The 15,433-nt window shown below is 41.0% G+C and overlaps 1 protein-coding gene across 11 annotated transcripts in view; it reads left to right on the top strand.

Annotated features, from left to right (window-relative positions):
- syngap1b (synaptic Ras GTPase activating protein 1b) overlaps positions 1–15,433 on the top strand; it is a 163,578-nt gene that overhangs the window by 42,733 nt on the left and 105,412 nt on the right. For all 11 annotated transcript variants that reach the window (XM_047598696.1, XM_047598697.1, XM_047598693.1 and 8 more), the window contains exon 2: positions 4,564–4,964. In XM_047598696.1, coding sequence (XP_047454652.1) covers positions 4,564–4,964 — 401 coding nt within the window. The remainder of the gene's footprint in view (positions 1–4,563; positions 4,965–15,433) is intronic.

A 15,433-nucleotide genomic window follows, 5' to 3' on the forward strand; every position in this document is an offset into this window, starting at 1 on the left:
AAAGCCACAGGATTTGCTGCTGAAGGTTTTTCACTATGTTGTGATACCATATAGACTAAGGGATTAATGGAATTGTTAACAAAATTGAATTCTTGTACAGGAAAATAAAAATAAGATAAATAATCTGAGTGCTGACAAAGAATTGCCTAAACCAATAATGGAGTAGTTTGACAGCTCTGTCAGCCCACACGCTACAGTCTTCCCCTCTCTAGCCCCCCCGCCACCCCACCACTTCTCTTTCTTTCTACTCCTCCTGCCGCTTGCTTTTAGAAAAATTGCACGGAGACAAAAGGCTCAGCAGAAGCTTGTTGCGACCCTCTAATGTGATCCCGTCACAGCGGCCCGTATTCATGGCCTCCAGTTTCTGTCCACCCGGATGATTCATACTACATCATAGTATTTTTCCAAATTGGCTTTGTAGGACTAGGAAGAAATATTAGTGGTGGGTTTAGAGTGCATCAGGAATAAAACTGTAAACCTCTCCCTGTCGTCGTGAGCACACGTAGATTTGTCCGTACTAATAAACTGAGCGTTATAAACAGTTGTGACACGCTGTAGTGTTGCATTTTGGGCCGTGGGTGACTCTTCTACGAGGTGATGGTCCACACTTTCAGGCCACGTCTGTATGTACCAAGACGATCTTGTGTCGTTTTGAGACTTTCTCCGTAAAGATTGATCAAAGATTGATGCAAAACTGCATCTATTGTAGAAAGGCTGTAGTGCATATCCCAGGTCTGTGCATTTCTGCTACAGAACTCAGCCCAAAAAAAAACAAAAAAGGAGAGGCAGAGCATGTGCAACGACAGAAGCCCCCAGTGTCCATGCATTCATACATATTATTTCCTCTGTTTTGACGAGATCTCGAGTTATTTAAAGCCTTTAAAACAAGGCTCTGTTTTCTCGAAGTTTTCTCATTATCAAGCAAACATTAAAGCACAAAACAAACAACTCACCTATTACATTGGGCTATTATTTTACTACAGTATAGTGCTGAGGGCATCCATCAGTCAACATGACGGAACTCTCTCGAATTAAATACACAGAAAATTTTGTTTTGCCGAGATAACGAGATAATTAACTAGGGCTTCTGTCTGCACCCGTCCTGCACGCTGTATACAAACATACACTCTGGTTTACAGTCCGTAATCCTTTTTCAGTTCAGTTCAGTTCAGTTCAGTTCAGAAAACTTTCAGCTCCCAGTACAATAAAACGTAAAAACAGTCATTCGTTAGACACACAACTCTAACACTCAACCCTCAATTGTCCGCACATGTGCAAATATGCAAAATAAGTATTTAAACAAGGAAAATAATAAATAATGAGTAAGTAAGATAAAAAAATAAATGAATAAATAAAATAATGATAATTATGCATCGCAGTTTAGCTCATCATGGTGGCGAAGCAAAGGTATATATTGGATCTAGCCATCAATATCAGTATCTGATGCAGTACCGTCACCAGCCTGTAGTCCACCACTAATGTTGTTTGTTATGAGACGTCGGGGGCTAAAGGGGCGATGACATCACCGTGTTCGTATCAGACGTCCACGCGGTCAGACCTAAACGTGTGAGACTTAGTCGGCCGCCCCGTGGATGTTCGTGCTTCGTCCGTGAGACGCTCGTGTGGACGGCGTCAGGGCGCAAGGTGTCGGGGGTGTTTGTGCACTGGGTCAAATAAACAGCAGTTTTGCTTCCTCCTTGTCTGTGCATGTGTGTTACTGTGTGAAAATGTGTAAACGCTCCTCCGGCCTTGTAGCAGAGCCCGCAGATGTTGTAAGTGCGAATTTGTCTTTTCCTTGGTGCAGGAGGTGTGAGCCGCCGGGGAAATGTTACTTTGACTGACTCATACACTGCAGAAAGCTTTCTTAAATTGTTTACCTCAAGATTTAGCTCTCAACTGTTCCATATTCTCTCAACTAAGGAATCATTCTGGTTTAAATTAGTTAGAGGTAGTTAGAGCAATGGCTTCTACAGGCTGGAGACTGTCTATTGTGGCTAGTTTCTAAAATTGTCTTTGAATTCCTGCACGGAGTGGCAGGATAAAGCCAGAGAAACGCCTCGAGACGTTTGCTTTTGAAAAACTATAAAATGTTCAATGTGTAATCTGAAGCATGCGAGAGATGCCGTTGCCTTTTCCCTTCAGAGAGAAGAAATGAACAGGGACTGTACATAAATGCAAGGTCAAAATTAGAACAAGCATTTCCATTGAGGGAGTTGGGGGTTGTTAAAAGATTACTTATTATTATTTTTATTAACGTCTTTTACGTGGAGCCATTTCTTTGGAAGAAACGTCTAATTTCTGGGCTCATAGTGCGACGACGTTCGCTTTCTTTAAAAAAAAAAAAAAAAAAGTAATATAATGTTTAATATCGTTTCCAACTTTAAACGCGGCCCAATAAGGCCAGAAAACGTAGACAGCAGTGAGGAAAGAAAAGACAAAGTGCCTCATTTAGCAGCGGCCCTCCGACGCACATTTTTCACCGACAGACAAAGTCAAACATCTACGTGGCAAAAATCCATATTAATGTCTCCAATACTGCGTGATCAATTCCTTTAATTATCTGGAGCTGTGAGCCCCTACATATCAGCTTCCTTCTTTTTCCACATCTTCCTAAGTGATTCCTGGAACCACAGATCGAACGCTCAAGTGTCGAAAGATGGAAATGATGTTTTTTCGAAAAAAAAAAAAAAAAAAAAAAAGGACCTCCTGCTCATTTTGGGCCAAGAAACAGATGATTAGATAATGATGGTGAGCTGGATCCAAAACTTCTTCAATTAGATAATTATAATTTTCGAGCGGAGCTTTGCAGAAGGGTGTGTTTGCAGATCTAGAGTTTATGTTTTCTTTCACGTCGGAGTGCTGTTTAGAAGTGTCTCTTCTTCTGTTTGTGTGAATCTGATGAGGTTATAAAAACAAGGACGTTTTGTTCGCACCAGTGAGTTCTATTAGATGCTTTGTTTAAGCCTTTAAAGCCTAATGTGTCGCCAAACGTGTTGCAACGTTTGCACAACATTACTGTAATAATAATAATGATAATAACGGTTTCTGAAAGCTGACACGTTGTGTTTTCCAGCCAGTTTGGTGTCATTACGGTAATTTCACCTGCGCTCTTATGTCATGTAGTTAAAATGGACAAAGTTCTTATTTGTTTTTATGTATTTTCTGAGCTTTTTATGGTCAACATAAGATAAAAAGTCTTGATGGACACTTTGAGGTTCGGCATTGAAATTTTTTGTAGCGTTCCTGACCACAGATCTATAGTGATCATTGAATGTTTAGTCAATAAAACCTGGAAACAGGTTAGATTGAAAGCTTTACAGGTGTATTACACACAGAAATAGAGACTGGTACTCTCCTTAGGTTCTGCAGGTTACAAAATCTTTGGTGGATTAAGACATTTTAAATTTATTTTCTTTTATTTTCTCCCTCAATTTTCCCCCACAGATTTAAGTTTCTTCAAATACACGTTTCCACGAATAAAACATGAATATTTGAACCTGTGCATTATTTGAATAGTTTAATATTGAACACATAAAATAGGTAGAGGGTCCCTTCTTAATCTCTTCGTCACTTTGGGGGTCTGAAAACGATTTACAAATTAAATAATGTTAAAGTGTTCAAAAACTAATTATTAAGGAGTCATCACTGTTTCATAAGATCATGTACTAATAGTAACTGAGTGTGTTGACATATGGATTCTCATCATATTCCTTCTTACAGTAAGAATAAATGTATGAGGAGTACGGACATACATGTATTAAACACATCATACAGATGTTTATGACTTAGGAATAAACGAATAACTAATGTCTAGAGAGTGACACTTTATAAAGGACTAATATTAGTGAGTGTTACCAATAGAAGTGTTCAAACTGAAGAGGTGTAGCTTTCACGTTGAGCTTTTCTGCCTCTTGTCACTTAAGAATTATGAAGGATGTGCTGTAAATCAAAGTGTGGACAGAATAAATGTTAGGGTGCAAAGTTGTGATGTCACTGAGCCATTAAACCGACATTAAAGTGTTTTATTTTTAAAAATATAGTTATAGCAGAGTCGTAACTGTGAATATGAAATTTGAGTAAAACATGGAGTGTGTTCATACCGTGCGAATGCGCCACATGAAACACAGATGTAGGGGAGTCATTTCTGAATCACAGGACGTCCTCAGGTGAAACTAATCCCGTGCGAATGTGGTTTTAGGCTTAAAAAATCTGTTTCAGGACTGTAGCTTCAATCAGAGACTTAATTATTTAACACTGCACATATCAGGCCTCTGATATCCTGTTATTGTGACTTATCTTCTTTCTCCACAAGTGCCTGTCTTCATCATTAATAATTCTTTCCTCTCTAAATAAAGGATTTTTTTCCCCAGCATCCTGTTCTCTCTACACCTAATGTCCGTCAATCAAACACACACTAATGACACCTGATGCTGATCAGCTGATTATGAGGACGGACACGTGTCATCACAACCCTCCTGCCAGTGATCCTAACCTTCTCCTCACCCTTCTCTCCTCCCCGCCTGCTTCCCCTCACCCCCTCTGTCCTCCCTGTCTCCTTTCCAGATGCAAGGTGTGCCGTCCCCCCCTCCTACCATCATCACCATCATCGCACCCACGCCCACTCCTTCCACGCTCCCTCCTACGACCGTCCCGCTCACGAACGTCCCACCTACGACCGCCCCTCCTTCGACCGCCCTTCCTTCAACCGTCCCTCCTTCGACCGCCCTTCCTTCAACCGTCCCTCCTTCGACCGTCCTTCCTTCAACCGTCCCTCCTTCGACCGCCCCTCCTTCGACCGCCCCTCCTTCGACCGCCCCTCCTTCGACCATTCAGCCTACAGCCGCCCCCCGCCCGAACGCCCCGTCTACGACCGCCCCCAGCACGATCGCCCACCCCACGACCGCTGGAACCCCCGTCTGCGCGTGAGCACCGGAAATCAGGTCTACATGTTGGACCAGGAAGAGGTACTGTACTGTCCACACTCTGAGGACACACTGGCTCTGATAGAGGTTCAGCACAGATGGGGGAAAAGAAACGTATTTCAAACCGTTACGATTAAGATCACACATAGTCACACATTTAGTCTGAGAAAGCACCTTCTCCCAGGAAAAACAGAATGACCTGTCTGAAGATTTCCTCGTCTTGTCTTAACATAGTTTGGCTTAGCTTGGCTTAGCTCACAATAACTTGTCTTGGTTTAGCTTAGTTTGTATTAGCTTGCTGTGACTTTTCTTGTCTTATCTTAGTTTATCTTCTATATTGTCTGAGCGTAGATTAGCTTAGCCTGTTGCCTTGTCTTACCTTACCCCTAGCTTAGCTTATCGTAATTTAACTTAGTTTGTCCTGTCTTTTCTTGTCTTGTCCTGGCATAGGTTGGCTTGGCTTGGCTTGGCTTGGCTTGACTTACAATAATTCGTCTTGTCTTAGCTTAGTTTGTCTTAGCTTGGTTTGACTTGTCTCGTCTTAGTATGTCTTAGCTACCATGTCTTGGCTTAACCTATCTTGTCCTAGCTTAACTTATCATATCTTAACTTGGTTTGTCTCGTCTGGTCTTGTCTTGTCCTGTCTTGTCTTGTCCTGTCTTGTCTTAGCATAGTTTGGCTTGGCTCGGCCTAGCTTAGCTTACAATAACTTGTGTTGTTTTGGTTTAGCTTGTATTATTTTAGCTTAGTATGACTTTGGCTTTGCTTAGCCTGTTTTAGCGAATCTCGTCTTGTCTCATCACGTCGTACCTTACCTTGTCCTGGCTTAGCTAAGCATATCTTAACTTGGTTTGTCTTGTCTTGTCTTAGTTTAGTTTGTCTTTGCCTGGTTTGATTTGTCTTGTTTATCTTAGTTTATCTTCTATGTTGTCTTAGCTTAGCTTAGCTTAGCTTAGCTTAGTCTGTTTTAGCTAATCTTGTCTTGTCCTCTGTGTAGATGAAGACCAAAGCGATCGATCTAAGATCATGTTACCATAGGTACAGACATCGAGAGATAATGATCCATGCGAACTTTAACCTCTTAACATAACAGTTTTTAACATTTTTTAACCATTTTTAACTTTTTTTATCATTTCTGTCATGCATTTGAGTAGCTGTCACTCAGCAAATACACTGCATCATAGCACAATCACACGTGGTTCACTTCTTCCAGATCGCCTTGACTGAATCTGTAAAGCATCACTTCTGTTGTTCATATAAAAATAATAAGCGCAGCTTTAACTTCTAATTCTTCCTCTAATTAAACAGCAGATGTACTGTAAGCAAAAACTTTGGCCTGAGTTGAGGCTGGATTCAGACATCCGCTCTAGTTCCAGTTCAAATATAGCTTCTATGGCATTTTTCACAAAGAGTTTTGGTAAGAAGAAAAAAAATAAATAAAAACGCAGCTTGACGGATGTTCTCAGCATAGCCTGTCGTAAGTTCTACACAGTTTTTGTGCTACTTTAAGGACTTTACTTTTCAGCTAATAACTATTTAAAAGGAGGTCAGAGAGAGAGTCTATCACAGACGTTCGAGCTTCCTTGGATCACCATCGCCTCGGGCTTAGTTTTGGGGGATTTCTTTTTATTATTATTTCTAAGGGCAGCTGTTAATTGTGTGAGGAGCTGTGTGGGTCTTTTGTGCATTCTCTACATTGTTTAAAAGCTTCTTAGCTTGTCTTTACACAGGAAGATAAGATGCCAACAAAGGTGATTTACGTTTAGTTTCAGTTTCAGTAAAGTTTTTTGAGGATGGGGTCTTTCTAGGGTCCATTAGGGCCCTAACTCAAATACTTCCACAGTCGACTCGATCATGGACGTTGGACACACTGCTCTGCTAGCTCAGTTAGCTCAGTCAGCAAATGGACTTGTGTGATAGTAGTGAAAGTTATTTATTTAAATGAAATGGTTAATACTAAACAAACAACATTAAATTGTCATTATCTGCATTCCTTAGCACTTATTTCTCGTCTCCTCATCCTTTTTTAACCTCTAGCGGGATAACTTTTGTGTTGTCATACCGATTCAGGGATCGTCTCTTACTGTCATTGACTGCTGTAGCTTAAAGGTTCCTCTGCCCATCAGCGACCAGATAAAGGGACATGAACTCGGTTTAAAACATAGTTGATGAGAGGCATGCTATGATGCTTTAATTTAACGTGGCATCTAAATGTCTGACCGTTTTGTCTGAGGTTGCAGTTATTAAATTAAATTTATCTTACAATGGGAGCAGCTTCATTAGACGTTTCTGCTTTTGGCCTCATGACCTAAATGAAGGACACAAGCTGAAAACACTTCAGTCTAATAAAGTTGTTCCACATACTACGAGTGTTGCTGGATGTCTTGACTTTCATATAATTGTTTTCCACCTCAACGCAACATTGTAGTAGGTGAAGCCGCACGCTTCGTTTCCAACTTCTCAGCCAGGAACAGTTTAGTTTCAGTTTCAGTGAAGTTTTCATGAGGACCCATCAGCAGAAGTGTTTCTAGAGTCTATTGTAGCTCTTGGCAAGGTGGTAGGTGTAGTCTTAGTAGAAATACAATTAAAAATACAAAAAAAATGCATCAACAAAATAGGACACTTTTTTTTGTTTCCAAATTGTCAGCCCCCTAACCAACTCTCAGTTCTCTTTTTCACAGGAAGCATAAAACTAGATCATGGTTCATCGCAAGATGATGGAAAAAGGCAAATTATTGTCTGAATTTTTATTTTATTTCATTAAAAAAAAAACAATAGTTTGTTTGGCTGCACTAAGAATTCTGAGCTGTGGTATTAAACCGGTGCAGTAACCACCAGTAGCCACAGGTGTCGCCAGATGATCAATTCATCACAGTACAACAGTTCACAATAATGAACGTTTAAAATGCTGATGAATACCAATATATTGCGGTTTAACCAGTTTAGTAAAAGTTTATTGACTGCTTATAAATGCTAAATTGTGTAAGTTAACTAACAACGTGCCTAGACTTTATCAGTATTTAGTTATTTTCTCACAATTAGAAAAATATAAAATATTCCTGCTTTCTGTAGCTCTCATTTATATATGAAGACACTTTATTGTTATTATGAGACAGAAATTGTGTGAAACAGCTCTTGAAGAGCACCTACAGAAAGTGTTTTGCTGTAGTTTATACCACTCCACCACTAGTACAGACATGTTAATGGGTTATTTATTTATAAAAAAACGGCATGGACAGTGAGTTTAAGTATTATTTAGTAATAATTATAAATATATATTATAAATTAATATATTATATAAATAATAATTATTTAGTATTTAAGAGGTGATTTTCTTTCCTAAATAGTTTAATTTAAATATAAATGAGTGCTTTTATGTTTTTTACTGGCTGCAACGTTGATGTGCCAGTGTAAATCTAACCCATCTGTATCTGGAAATGTTCTAGCTGCAGCACTTTTCTAATCAGCACAGCTTTTTTTATAAGATGACGCTTTCTGCTGTTAAACCAGCAGAATATAGATTTTTTTAAAGAAGAAGAAAGAGCTCAGTTATGTTTATCCACTGTTTCCTCACTTGTTTTTTTTAGATTACTTTAAATTCGCAGTGTAACTCCTCTAGCGTGTGTGCTGGTGTTCCAAGTACAGATGCTTCCGATTGTAAGAGTAACATCTCATGTTGCTCTTCAGACCAGGAGAGGGTACTGTTCTCCAACTTTTCTAACTCTGCAACAAAAACTGTTACCATACACCACATAACACACACTGCTGATTTATAACACCACTTATAACATCACAATAAATGGAGAATGAGAATGAATGAGTAGAATGAGTAGAATCTATACATAGATTGAAAAAAATGAAAATAAAACAGTGAAATAATAATAATAACAATATCATTAAATATTGAGATTAAAAGAATGTCATAAATATTCTCTACACTTATTGCACATAGTATGTTTCTGTCCATTTGGATCAAGGTTGTTTTGAGTTCAACAATCTGAGGTCTTGTGGAATAAGTCTGTCACAGAACCTGGTTAGTCATAGGATGATGTCTGACTTTTTATTTTGTTTCGTTATAATCATGTTTGACTGCCCTCTGAATTCTGAGCACTTGTATTAAACTGCAGTTACCACCAGCGGCCACAGGTGTCGCCAGATCATCACATGATGCAACACAATAATAAAGGCTTGTTACTGCTGATAAATACCAGTCTGGTAAATTTCATGAACTGCTTATAAAACAGCTTATAAATCATAAATTGTCTCTAGATTTGCCTTATCCTGGACTGGAGAGAGTGAGGTGCCGGTGATCTTTTCTAAAGTAGCCGCTATTAAAGTAGACTCCCACTTCCTATCCTTCCAGTGCAGTGAAGTAATGAATCTTTATGTGGCCAGTCAAAGCGTACGAGTGGCGACTTTATATTGTGTCCGTGTGTGTGTGTGTGTGTGTGTGTGTGTGTGTGTGTGTGTGTGTGTGTGTGTGTGTGTGTGTGTGTGGTGTGTGTGTGCACGGCTGCCAATAGCATTTCAGCTTGTCATCACTCAGAGGAATGGAGCACGCTGTGATCCTGATAAGAGACCCGTCCTTTCTCTGGAAGGATTGAATGGAGAGCCTGACTCAATTAATCAGACCTTTATCCTTGTCTAATTGTGCCAATAAGGCAGCAGCTGTGAATGGATCGGAGGCAAGACGCGCTGACGGCCTTCACCTCGGCGACGGCGAGAGGCGTTAAATATTCATGCCTGTCACTCACCTCATGTGGAGTGGGTGTCTCTCTTTTTTTCCGCTCACACACTCACCTTTCAATTTATTTCCATTCGTTTTAGATGGCTTCAGTGGCTCAGCAGAAAAGCAATCATACTGTACTTTGCTGTAGTGGAGGAGCACTGCCCTTTCTTTCTTTCTTTCTTTCTTTCTTTGTTGTTGCTCCTTCCTGCACATTTTGATATCAGCCCATCTCAAACACACACAGTTACCTCCTCTCTCTGATTTTTTTCCCCATTTGTTTGTTTGTTTATTGGTTTAAAAAAAAAAAAAAAAACATCTGGTAAGTTAACTACAGTGCATGTGAGTGGCAGAATCTATTGTTTTTTTATAGGTTACCTATTAACTTTTAACCTATTACATCATATAATAAACAACTATTTAAACAACAACCAGATGGATAATAGTTCAGCTTTTTTAATCTCGTACATAATGTGTGTTTTACTTCTGGTGCAGATAAGATGGCGCTACCCTTCTTCTACTGCGACCGGCTTTCTTGGATGTTTTTGTTCTGGGGTTACACGCCAGCACAGCGGTTGTGGAACATGCGCACACGCATTGTCTAGTTAACCTCCTATTAAGGCGTATACATGCCAGACAAAACCGGTTTCCAATCGCATTATCTGTCTTAGTCAGATAAGGAAAATTCCCTTATTAATCGGAGTAACGTGTTTACATGCACTTAAGTTGTCCAGTTAAAGTCAGATTAAGGCAACAATTCAGTTTTGTTCACGTGCATGTAAACGCACTGTGTGTTATTTGCAAAGAGGTGCTAGTTAACGACAGTATGTGACCGTGTCAATTCCACCGTCATATTGAAACTAAGCACCAAAGTTTAACGAGCATCCATGCGTGGTACATACAAAGCATCAATAGTAACAGTAATAGTAGTAATAATAATAATCGGGGGGCGGGGCTGCTTTTGAGTTCTTTTGGGGGGGGGGGCTCACTATCCCACACTTTGATAATCCCTGGTTTAAAATATACAGAGACAATACACATTAATAAACATTTCTGTAGATTTACCAGTTTAGCCAGATTGGCTGATTTTCAGCCGTGGTCATTGGGGCAGGTTAAAGGAGCGCTACTATAATATATTAAGATACTGTACATTGCAGCACATGCAATAACACATGAATTTTGTTTAAAACAAAGGTGAGTGTCATTCTCCCTGAGCTGCACTGGAAGAATATTCCAGTTATGAGTAGCTCTCATCGAAACGGCTGCTGGACCAAAAGTAATTCAAGCCGTGCAGGATCTTATGAGTGAGACACGTGTCTTTGGATTTAACAAAATGATCCCAGCTCAGTAGGTTCTGGTTGGTAATGTTAGAACAATGATGATGAGTGTTTGTCTTTCTGTCCGGTACTTTCACAGCCTGATGGTAGACTACCTGGTGATGTGATGTGACACGATAATGGCATTAAAGTCCAGTGCTGCTGCTTGTGTTGACAGTGAGTTTCTGATGTACTTTGTATTTGCTTACATGCATCCACTGCGCACTTCCTCCTCTCCTTTCTTTCTATCTCCGGCTGCTCCAGGCTCAGTCTTCGAATTAATTCCCTCCATTGATCCGTCACTCTTCTCCTTTTCTTCTCCGTCCTATTTAATCTGCCTGTTGTTGCGTCCCATCTCCATCTCCATATTCATCCTCTGCATCTCCATTTTTTTTTCTTCCTCCATCTCTCCTTCACAGTTTCTCTCTTTTCCTGCTCTCACTCTTTCTCCTCGTCCACCACCACCTCCTCCTCCTCCTCCTCCCTCCTTCTCTCTGGAGTGACTGGCAGGAGTCTTTGGCTCTCCCACAGGCCACCTGTCTCTGTGCTCCATTCAGTCGCTGCTTCGTTTTCTGAAATGTTTTATGAATGATGGCCGTCAGAGGGGCGCAGGAGGGACGGTGGGCCGAGGTGTCGCTTCGGGGGGAACGAGCCTCCTCTGTTGTTTCTAAAATGTGCAGCTATGGAAATTTGCGTGTTCGCCTCCTCTCCTCCGGCGCTTTGGGTTCACTGAACTGTGTGCAGCCGCTACGCGGGGATAGAATGGGATTACACCCTCTCTGGCACATTCAACACCCTTGGCTCATTTTAATTACCAAGGATAATAGATACACTGGCAAGATGTGTCGTCTGAGTGGCACATCCACAACAAAATACCCTTCAAAGATACGAAAAAAAACAAAAACAAAAAAACGCTATGAAATTAAAAAAGACAAGCAAAACATGCTGCCTACAGTATAATTACAGGCCCTCTTCCTTTTTTTTTTGTCATTGTCATTCTGCACTCACAAACTGAATGCAACTCCCCAGAGCATCTGTGTGTGATTGGTAGAACATTCTTTCCAGGGCAGCGCGAGCAAGAAAGATGGAGCCGTGTGTTACTTCGAAAACAAGGCAGCGTTCAGCCCGAAGCAGCGGAAAATGACGCTTGGTTTTACCGTGTTTCTGTGATCAGATGTTAGGGTTTAGAGGACGAGATGGATGCAGAGCAGCGTCTCATCAACTTAACGTTACAGTATTCATGTCGGCTATCTCCACTGCGTATATACACCGATTAGCCGCAACATTATGACCACTGACAGGAAAAGACAATAACGTTTAAACCATCTTGTGACAAGAAATTCTGGTGGGAGACTTTTAGACCTGGCACCCACCTAGACCAGACCAGCCCATCCCCCAAAAAACATGAAGAACTGATCAAGTATCTGTCGGATGATCCACAGAGGCCCCTCCCCTCAAAGACCCCCAACTAACAACATCCTGTTACCAGACACCACAGGACGCCCTCAGACGGCCCATGTTCATTCTCTGATGTGTCACAACATTTTGGAGGCACAAGGGAGACCAACGCAGTATTGTGTCAGAAGATGGTCATAATGTTATGCCTGATCGGTGTATACACACACGGACTGAGGGATTGATGAGAAACAGGTGAAACTAATGAATCCAAGAAATAAAACTTTCAAAATAGAAACAGGAAAGTGAGAGAAAACCATGCAAATATCTCCATGGCCATGAGCCATTTATTAGCGATTTTACACCATTACACATTCAATTTTACTTGTATCTGGAAAAAACAAATATTGTTCAGTCCTGTGGACCCGTCCAGCTTTTTTATAATTAATCATTTTGTGAGTCGGCTCAGAGGAACATCTGCAAAAGGATGTTGCTGACGTTCTGAAGGACAGATCGTGTGTGTGCTCCTGCTAGGAGGAAATTTATTTCTGTATTTGTGCAGATGCGCTGCCATATTTTTATCATCATTATCACATTCCTGCTCGTACCTGTGCAGGTTCCTGTGTTTTTTTTTGTGTGTGTCCATTCTCATACGAGTCACCACGAGGGAAACCTACACAATGCTTGGTCATAATGTTATGGCTGACTGATATACACTGTTATCCAACACACTTTTGCAGCCGGAAGAAGTAAATGATGGGGTTGTTTTATCCATTGAATCAAACAGATAATTGGCCTCGATGTCTGTAAGCGAGCGACTCGAAAGCAGAGATGTCAAGATCATCCAGCTGCGATAATTCAATTTACTGATTAGTCAATCAAAAGATAACGATAATGATAATTGTTTAATTATTTCAGTCTTTATTCAGACATTTGGAAAACAAGCAATCAGAAACAATCAGGAAATTAGCCGACAGTTAAGTCTGTACTTTGAGCCCTAATCATGTTGCCGGATCAGATTTCAGCCGCTTAAGAGTTTGTAGTTGGATGATGAAGGAGGATTCTTTTCGATCTCATCAACTACTGGAGTTCACGTGGGATTTCGGCGACTTCTTTGCTAATCTGTGGGGCTGATCTGTGTGGAGGCTGTTCTCCTCGCTTCTCTCCTGCAGGGGGAGCAAGAGGGCTGACAGTGATGACTGCCTGCCATCCTCCTCCTCCTCCTCCTCCTCCTCCACATTTTACATTAATCTGAGGTGACAGAGTTTCATATACCATTGCCACGCACCAGTGCCCCCCCCCCCCCCCCCCCCCCCCCAACCCAAGTCATGTGTCCAGGCTTTGCTCCCCCAACTCTGTTATGCAAGAAAAGAAAAAACGACGGGGGGCATAAGCCTTATTCTGCCGGTTTTAGAAGATTCTAAAAGGAGCTGAGAACTATTAACACTATAATAGACAAGTAGCTGCTTCAGAATGTGTTTTTTTTTTCTTTCGCAGCTTTGATGGTGAATTTAAAAGCACTGCAGCTCGTCTGTAAACAAGCCCTGTTAGCGACTGTTGTCACAGAGCGGCTCAGAGGTGGATGGAGTGTTTGCTCGTGACCCTGGAGAACACACTGAGGTGGCTGCCGTGTGGGAGTTGGAGGGATTAATTATGTAATAAATGGTAGGTGGGCAGCGGCTCGCGCAACAGAAGAGAAAGGTTGATTCTTTTAGTAAGATGGCTGACCCGCACCCCTGAGTCGATGTTAACAAGAACGTCTTGGTATTTGAGTAACTATTACGTGCCATTTTAAATAAAAGTTGTCACTCACTCAGAAATAAAACATTTCTCAAAAGGTCGTCGCGTTCATACGAGGGTTTAAATGACTTTTATCTCAGCGTTTTTTGATTAATTCGTCCATCTATTCCCGTGGCTATAGTGTACAGCTTTTTTTTTTTTTCCTCCAATACCTCGGAGGCGCCGAGAGAAAGAGGAAAACTAGGCCTAATTTGTCTCCTGCCAACTTACCAGAAGCAACTGCCAGATCTCAATGACCTTAAAAGCGATCCTATTCCATTTATCATTTTTATTAAGAAGAATTGTGCTTGGCCAGGACCGTCTCTGTGGGACGTGGAGACTTACGAGCGCTTGAACTGCTCCCGATCACGTAGAGCGTCCACAAGTACACGTAATAGAGCGGCTCCGCTAACGTTTTACATTTTACATTTTAGTTTCAGTTTTCCATCATCGTGCATTTTCCTGCATAATTTCTAACAAATAGCTCACACAGTCACTGTTTCTGCGGAATGAGATTTTCTGACGTTACCTCGAACTCTGTTTGCAGCATTTTTTTCTTTTTTTAAAATTTATGTTAAACTTTAAATATAAAAACCTGATGTCAAGTGAAATGAACAGTTTCATCAGCCTCATCTATCCGGGTAGAAATGTCAAATTCAGTTGTGTTAGAGCTGTTCTGTGGTGAGGTGATGAATGAGGCAGGAGCAGGAAACTAATCAGGAACAAAAAGCGCTGCAACCAAAAGCAAGACAAAAAACAGGAACACGGGGCAGCACGAGGAAACATCAACAAGGTAATCTTCACAGACGGTTTGATAAAGGACAAAGACAAGACTATACACCCACCCATCAGCCGTAACATTATGACCACTGACTGGAGAAGTGAATAACATTCAAAGCATCTCTTGACAATTCAGTGCTCTGCTGGGAAACTTTTGAACTTGGCGTTTATTCATGTGGACGTTACTTAGACATGTAGCACCCACCCCACAGCAATGACAGACCAGTGCTTGATCCGTGTACACACACATGGACTGAGGGATGGATGAGAAACAGGTGAAACTAATGAATCCAAGGAACAAAACCGATCAGAATAGAAACAGGAAACGGAAAGTAAAGCAAACAAATATCTACATGGCCATGAGCTATTTATCGTAGAGTGCTATTACAGTTAAAATCAAATGTTATTTACACATTTTTGCATCTGAAAACCCAAATATTGTTCAGTCCTTTTATAAACTCGTGAGTCGGCTCAGAGGAACATCTGTGAAAGGATGTGGCTGATGTTCTGAAGGA

This window comes from Mugil cephalus, chromosome 11 (assembly GCF_022458985.1).
Source record: "Mugil cephalus isolate CIBA_MC_2020 chromosome 11, CIBA_Mcephalus_1.1, whole genome shotgun sequence".
In the NCBI taxonomy this organism is placed as follows: Eukaryota; Metazoa; Chordata; class Actinopteri; order Mugiliformes; family Mugilidae; genus Mugil; species Mugil cephalus.